The 8,614-nt window shown below is 37.0% G+C and overlaps 1 protein-coding gene across 1 annotated transcript in view; it reads right to left on the bottom strand.

The window, feature by feature from the left end:
- Positions 1-291: 291 nt before the first annotated feature.
- The window catches only part of Spef2 (sperm flagellar 2), a 150,109-nt gene continuing 141,786 nt past the window's right edge, over positions 292-8,614 (bottom strand). The window contains exons 33-35 of the mRNA XM_075975903.1: positions 5,655-5,897; positions 5,378-5,500; positions 292-411 (exon numbers count right to left, since the gene is read on the bottom strand). Coding sequence (XP_075832018.1) covers positions 322-411; positions 5,378-5,500; positions 5,655-5,897 — 456 coding nt within the window. The 3' untranslated portion in view covers positions 292-321. The remainder of the gene's footprint in view (positions 412-5,377; positions 5,501-5,654; positions 5,898-8,614) is intronic.

The raw sequence follows: 8,614 nt of genomic DNA, 5'->3' as shown, positions 1-8,614 counted from the left end.
GATACAGAGTTTTGGAAGGATTTTCCATATATTCTGCTAATGTAATACTTCCCATAGGGAGTCTTCATGGCTCGTGAGTGCATTTACTTAGAGTGTATTGTTTCTGATAATTTATATTTCCAGAATCACTTAATTTTCATCTTTATATATTTTATATTTTTATCTCTTTTTTGAGGTTTAAGATTAAAATGTTTTCTGATTTGGGAAAGTTTCATTCTCAACTGAGAAGGACTCATTCCTACAGCTGCAATAACACACATGACAAACACCATGGTCAATTTGAGTATGAAGCTTTATTTTACATTATAAAAAACATAGCCTTCATTTCTTTTCCTCTGTAAGTCTTGAGGGTGACCTTTCTCCATCACTGCCTTGGGCATGGTCACTCCTTTGAAGAATCATTTTAATATCCTAAGAGAGAAAAATCAAAGAGACGTTACAAATGAAAATAAAGAAGTTATAACTGATGGACATCTTGTATTGGCAGTGATTAAACAGCTAGTTGCTTGTCATTTACTCTTTTCTTTTGTTTCCTTGAGAAAAATGTTCACTATTTAGTGTAAATGCTATTCTCAAACCATGTAGTTATATCCCTGGAATGATATCTAAGGGTTTTAGAAATTCTTCTTTGTAGTTTTATAATGGAGTTGTCATGTTAAGTAATATTATAAAAGCAATTACTCAATTCTGTCATATAGTGTGTAAACCAAAAGATCATTTTCCTATTAATGAATAAGACAGTATTCATACTTTATTAAATAAATATTATAATGCCAAAATAATCACATCTACATAGAAATTTAAATATAGAAAGTTTGAGCAGTAGTTTTTTTCCTTGGACTTTTCTACTTCTTCATTTTCTTCTTACTATCAGACATATCAATATTCTAGCACTTTAATGTCTTAAAACACAGTTTTTTTCCAAAACAAATGTAAACTTACACATGTAGAATGAATATTAGCATATGTCTAAAACACAAAAATTGCATAGTGATGGCTAGTTTTAACTTTTTTTTTTTCAAAATTTAAGAAAGTGCTTTAAGAATGTAAGTTTCTTTTTTCCAGGACTGAGTTCCACAGCTTTCAGCTTGTGGTCATCTTAACCATGAAGACATAGGCTAGTTTACTCTCTAACCTGGCTTCTATATCTGTCATTCTGTCAGTCACTGCCAAGAAGCACACTAAACCATTCCCTTGAAGAATCTTGTTCCTTCAAAACACTGATTTCCTTAAAGGCAGAGGTCAACCCTGAGTAAGCTAAGCGGAAAAGATCAGCAGTTCCTATTGACTTCTAGGTCCCACTTGGGGCAATTCTAGAGGGCAGGCTGACCAGGCATGAGTTTAGAGATTGACACTTCACAGCATGGGCAAAATGGCATGATGTGCTCCAGGTACATGCCAGCCAGCACTGGGTAAATTCAAGATGAAAAAGGGGGCCATAACCATCAGTGGCAGTGACTGGAGTGGTGACCGATGGTGTCAGATGCTGGGCACAGACAGATGTTCTTCAAATAAAGCATAGAAGCAGGTGTCGGATGTTGTAATAAAGATAAAAGTAAGATAGGAGAGAATTTTCAAATCAGATGCCTTGGAGACAGAGTGGGATGAAAATAACTTTCTAGTTATGATTACAGTTGCTTGAAGTTGGGTCTGTGTTTATAGACACTCTTTTTGTCAGGTTTTGATTTTAACACTAAAAGAATTGTTTCTATTTCCCATTGGAGACGTGCTTTGTTTGGGAGATTTGCACACAAACCTCAGTCATTTGGCATGTGCTCACTATAAGAAATGGTTTGGGTTAAGTTGTTCTTAGAGGAAAATAATTTATCCCGTTCTGTTTGTCAATGTTTTTGAAACAAAAAATTTCTCCACAGCACTGGAGTTGTGGTATTCTCACTAATTTGGTAACATTTAGCCAACACATTTTTCTTCATAATTTAAGAATACTTTTGAAGATACTTTCTTTGTATGAGGTCTAGAGGAGGGGAAGTAAATATATGATGTAAATTGAAAATCTGTAAAATCCAGCACCCAAATCTGGAAGTTACAGTTGTGTTTATCACTGGGACTTTGGTTAGTCCCTTGGATCTTTTCCAGGGAAAATTTTTTTCTAGACATCCATTTGTCTATCTACCTATAACTTTGTATGTTTCATTTCAATTGCAAGATTTTTTGGGTACTGATACTTCTATATCCCGTATCAGTGGTGGTATCTGCATTCATCTGCCAGGAACTGAGCTCAGCACTTTGTGTGTGTCAACTTCTTCCATCTATAAATGAGCCCCATGAGGAAAGACTGGTAGTTATCTCAATGTTACAGTTGTGGAACACAGGATACTGTGAGATTACATGCCCAGCACCACGTATTTCCAAGATTCTATAATTCACACTCATAAGCACAGAGCCAGTATACCTTAAAACAGGAGCAAAACTAAGGTGTTTTACTCATTACATATAACCCACTTTTTAAAATATGTTTTAATGTTGTAGCTTGTAAACATGGACCTTGTAAACACAGAGCTGTTAAGCAACAGCCTCCAGCTTCCCACTGTTTATAATAGCAAACAACTTTTTAACCTTGAAAAACCACATTCTAGGTTTTGCTCTTCTTATCTTGAACGATCTTCAAATAACATCACTGTGGTTAAGGTTCATTTAAAAATGTGATCTATTTACTTGTACATGGATATCTGGAGCAAACACTAACAGCACAGGTATGAGAGCTCCCCCCACCAAGTATGCAATGTTTACTTCTTTCTGTTTTCTCCCTCCTTCCCTTCTTCCCTCCCTCCCTCCTTCTTTTCGGTTTTGATTATCAAAAATAAGAATGGAATGCCATACTGGACAAGGCCTCCCTTTGATCTCAAATACCTGTTTTAGGCTTTCCAGATCATTGGCACAACTCTTATTGATAAAATTATACCAGTGAGAATCACAGTTTTTCACCTTGTCTTTTGATTACTGGGGTCAGGCACAGAGTTTAAGGATCTGACTCAGACTTATAAAGAAGCATTCTACCACTGAATTAACTCACTAATTGCTTACTAGCTAATGGAGAAATGAACTAGCTCTCACTGTGTTAAGTGATACTGAGCATAGGCACCTGTTTAACTGCACTATGGTTGGGAGGATGGGTTCCAGAAAAAGCATGAATTGAATACCTAAGAAGTTGTTGGGATTGTACGAAATGGGTTTTGGTGATCAAGGTATCAAAATTTTCCTGGCATACAGTAGGTGGTTACTTGGAATATTTGACATCCTGCTACACTCTGGTATAAGGAAGAGCTATGAAAGTCCTACTTTGGTGTTAAGACCTGCAGTATCAATCTTCCTTGCTCTGCAGTCCTCACTATGCGGGAGTCACCCAGCTTCTGTCTTCCAGTTCAAAAGATCTCATAGTGTTACTATGACTAGACACTACCTTAGGAAATAAACACTTTTCAAAGTGGGAGAAATATATCATTTAGAAGAATTGTGTAGCCTCTAGATTTTCCAGGGGATCTTGCAGCTCTTCAGAGGTTGACTCTCAAAGCTGGTCATCTCAAGGCTTCTACTTTCAGGCAGGAACCTGGTCAGAATCATCTCTGGCCCTGAAAAGGGCCATTGATCTACCCAGGTTTTGTATGTGGTTTTTTTCCAATTAAGGGAGGAAATAACTGGGCTGTTAGTTTATGTTTTTACATAGTCTGGGTAATAGAAAATGAATTCTATTATACATTATTCTAAGAGATTTAGTAATTATTTTAGTAGATCAGATGACACATCTCCGCTGATATGTGGAACAGATTGTACAGGGTGAGATGGTGTTTAAACAATCAGATATTGAACTCACCCTACTTGAAAAAAAGAGAGAAATGGTAACATGTTAGGTGATACGGAAATGTATAGAGATGAAGAAATAGTAACACACTCCCATACGAAGAAGCCTACTGATTCCTCAATTGTTTCACCAAATTCTATTTAAAATTTGCTTTCATTTTTTTAGTTTTAATGATTCTTACTAAATCATTGGAATCACCCTCTACCCTTTGCAGACAGCCTTTCAAGGGGTCAGACCCTCCTCTTCCATCCAATCCTGCTTCTATTCTTTAATCCAAGCTTGCCTTCTACCTAGGACGCCCACATCATCCCATCCCAATAGGAAAAGATATGCAGACTTTTTTTTTCCTATCCCTTGTAAAATCCTATTTGTCTCTACTTTCTTTGTAGCCTGTTACTTCTATGCTTCTAGTTCACACAAGTCACAGTTTGAACAACTATAATTTCATACTTGGTTTGTTTACATGATGTCACCCTTTTACAATTCTTACAATTAAAAATTATATTGTAAATATAAGTGAAATTTCTGTGTGGGCAGAAGTCGTGTTTGTTACTCATTTCATTCCCCCCTCCCCGTGGGAGGTTCTGCTATTGAACTCAAAGATAGAAGCTCAATAGTGAACAAAATTCATAGCAGCAATTTACATGTTTTCTGCGCATGATGCCAGCTAATCTCTACCAAAACATTTTGCACAGAAATAATCACAATCTCTGTACAGGACAACCTGGTACCACTCTGCAGCAGGCAATCCTGAGTTGTATAAGAAGTCAAGCTGAGTGAGCCACACAGAACAAAGCAGTAAGCAGCATTCCTCTACTTTTTCTGTTCAGTTTCTGCCTCTAGGCTCCTACCTTGAGTTCCTATCATGGCTTCTTCTGATGATGGACTGTAATCGCTAAAGAAAATAAACCCTTTCCTGGCTAAGTTGCTTTTGGTCAAGGTGCCTTATCAGCAACAGGAAGCAAACTAATACACTAACATGAGAATATTAGCATATTGACAATATATGCCATGATTTGAAAATGGTGATTATACCCGCACTTGGCTGAAGACTACAGTCTTGGTTAGTCCTTTTGGGCAGCAGAAGTCCTGGTCTCTACACCAGTGGTTCTCAGTCTGTGGGTTGTAACCCCCCAAAAGGTCACCGGAAAACACAGATATTTACATTATAATTAATAAGAGAAGCAAAATTATAGCTATGAAGTAGCAATGAAAATGATTTTATGGTTGGGGGGGATCAGCACAACATGAAGAACTGTGTTAAAGGATGCAGCATAAGGACAAGTATCATTGTTTGGCCAAAACCATTCATATTCCTAGTAGTTCGTATACTTGGTTTTAACTATAACCCACCAATAGCCCTCTACTATATAGCCAAGGTAGCACCATGTACTAAGTATGTAGATGCATAATACTGAGAATGGCCTCAACTGTGCACTAGAGATTGACTGCTCTGGGCAAGGCCAGCTTTTTCTTCTTTAATAGTTCATGATAGGGATGTACAGCATGCTTTTAGCTGGGACCACCCAAATTAGGACAATTTTGATTTGTACTCACAGGAATTTTATAGTCTAAGTAATTTGCAATCAGGTCCTGAATGTAAGGATGTTTCAAGAGAAGGTTAACTTCAACTGGCTCCAGGTTCTTGGCCCCCAGGTCCTGAAAAGTCTTTATGAAGTTCTTAAAAAAAAAAAAAAAGAACAAAAGTGAAATTAGTTTACTTTGCAATCTTGAAGTTATTTTAAAGTAGATTCATATAATAAAATAATTTAGCATAAGTGCTCCATAATACAGTGTGTTCCTGAAGGAATTCCATGCAAACAATCTAACCAACCTCTGCATAGATGTTCTCTATCTTCAGGTAGCTGGCAAATCTATTAGCGTCCAGGACTTCACTTCCTCCTCCAAACACTTTGAGCAGTGTTTCCATGGAAATCTTTTCAGGATTTCCATTTTCGGGGATTTCTTCTTCCTTCTGGTCCCTCTCATCTTTCTCCTCTTTCAGTTCCCGCTCCTCTCTTGTCACGTCCTCGGCCTCGGGAAATTCCTCGTTGGGACTCACAGTGGAGATGGAGGTCTGTCAAATCAAATGACATTAAGCCAGACTGAAGTGCTTCCAACAATAGAAATATTTTACCAACCCGTTCATTACATGAGAACTGTATACAGGAAGGCCAGTGCTTATCACAAACCCACTAAACAAACTGTAGAAGAAAATGTACTTGTTACAGTCAAAACCAGTATCAAAATCCTAGAGCACTTTAGCTCATAGTATCCAGAGGTCTGGTGTGTGATGTGCCCCTTTCATCTTAACCAAACCTCATGACCAGGTACTCTACATGACCAGGTACATAACATTCCTCATAAAGGTACAAAGAAATAAATTAGTTTAACTGATTCCCAAATGTCTATAGATGATAGAATTACTGTTTGAAATTGATTTCAATTGAGTTTATGACAAGTTAATTTCCAAAGTCAGGTTGGGATTATTATTGATGCTTTCCAAAATTTAGTCAAGAGACCTGACTTCAGATGCTCTCATTTCATGTATAGCTAAGACAATGTTGCCTCTGTAACAACATCTTAAATACTGAAAGTCACAAAAGTAATTGTATCTCTTGATTTCATAGGTACAGATTAGGAATGATACTGAATATTTGTGGATAAAGAAGTTTTGAATATAGAAGTTAATTCAGTAAAAATAGGTAATTTATAATCCCCAAAGTGGGGGAAAAGTGACACAAATTAGAGTTTTGTGATAGGACCCAGTTCTGTTGTAAAAAACTATGGTTTGGAAGGATACCTACCCTAACAAGAATGCATTCACAGAATATGTTATAAAGTTCCCAGAAAACATAGAATCATTTTGTTATGTGAGTACTTATCAATAAAATAAAGGACACATTATATTACAGTATCAACAATGGGGTAAATTCAGTAATTTCCTTATTCTTCAGAATTTCTGCAGTAAATTTGTAAATATGGGGTCACATGAGTATTTTTGCTCATGAAAAAAATAATTAGTATTTACTTATTCAGCATAGAGAAATATATAGTTTTGAATTTTGGTTGACCAGATATCTGAGAACACATGGATTCTGATCTTCCTTTACCATTAGAAATGGGGAACTTATAATTTAAGGGAGTGCCGATGTCTTGAAATACTCAACTCAGGTGATTCATTATTTGTTAGTTAAGAGCTTTCTAAATAAATGTGACACGCCACACATAACAGCACAAGGGCAATTATGTGTCCCCATACAGATTTTGGAGGGACTGCTACCAGAGAAAAAAAATGAGGTTGCCGTTGTTTTAGGTTGGAGAGATTACCTTGCTTTTTCTGGGGGTTTATGTATTTTGTAAATATAGAATTTAATTAAGTTTTGAAAAAGAGGCTATCACAGTTGAATATTTGATGATTAAATACATATTTCCACACTCGTTAAAATATATATTTCTTTACCTCTTTTCTACTTACAACGATTAAAAAACATGAAATTGAATCTGGAAACAGGTGTTAGTGTCTTTGCTTTGGGTCCTTGGTGATTACTTTTACAGTTACTCATCAATAGGTTTCTAGGTCAGGAAAACATTTGCTAGAGTGAGATGAATATAGATTGGACATAAAATTCCTTGTTGAATAGGTACCTAATGAATAGGCATTTATGTGAAATTTAGCACAGGCACCGTGGCAACAGGGTAGAGACACTAACTGTGGGTTAACAAATCACTAGTTTGTTCGATGTGCAGGCAGTTTAAAGGTTAGGAAAATCTGGCCTCCTTGTCACCATTTGCATAGTTAGGACATACTGCCTTTTTAAAGATTCAATACACGCATCATGGAATAGATAATCTTTAATCCAAAATGTAATAATTTAAATGCCCAACATTTTAGAAAAAAGAGTCCTTCTCTTACTAACGTCAGAGGCTTCTTTTGTTTTTAATTCCTGTTGTTTTTGTCCTTTAGACTTGGAATAGACATTATTGCCCAATGGTAAGAGAGGAAAGGATGGAAGGAACAGCCTGTGTTCTTAGAGGTGTAAGTCTAAAAGGCATATTCAAGAGAAGGGATTCATGCCAACAGACACCCGAGAGATAAACCAGTGTTAGTAGTGAGAAGAAAAGCCAGTGCTTTTGAATGTTTATGTGTGGCATCAGAACAGAGAGATCCATGAGGTTTAAACAGAGGATGCGGGCATCCTTTGAGCACTGTGTTCTACTGCTCTGACTCTTAGATACTGACCTCAAAGCCTTTCGATAAGCATGCCCCTGAAATGATGCCCGTGCAACTTTCTGACCATGAATTTCTCTTACTCACTCGGCTCAGGTCTAATCTGACACAGAAAAAAAGTGTTGGTTCTGAGAATTAAAGCCCAAGTGAAAGAGAGAATAGGAGTGTCCGTGCTTCCAACTCCAGGGTCTCAAACGTGCTGCCAAGGGCAGTTAACAAGACCTCAACCATGTGGGAGCTGCCAACTAACAATTTGCTAAGTCTAACATCACAGAGGTTCCAGAATTCTTAGCCATTTTCCCCCAAATTCACTCACTTAAGGATTAAGTTCACCAAAACTAGTACATTTTTGAACTTTTTAAAAAATTACCTAAGAAACCATCGCTTTCCACAGAGGGTCTAGGCCTCATTGGATAAAGCCAGAATGTCAGTAAAGATACAGAAAGAAGAATAAAATGTGTGTGTGTGTGTGTGTGGGGATTTCCAGTTGTCATAATAGTATAGGCAGAAGGTAAGAGCAGAGATTTGACAGAATGTCTTGAGGGTGCATAGACGCTGATTGG

Source organism: Microtus pennsylvanicus, chromosome 6 (assembly GCF_037038515.1).
Source record: "Microtus pennsylvanicus isolate mMicPen1 chromosome 6, mMicPen1.hap1, whole genome shotgun sequence".
In the NCBI taxonomy this organism is placed as follows: Eukaryota; Metazoa; Chordata; class Mammalia; order Rodentia; family Cricetidae; genus Microtus; species Microtus pennsylvanicus.
The sequence above is the reverse complement of the archived record's forward strand: the minus strand, read 5'-3'. Positions and strand labels throughout refer to the sequence as shown.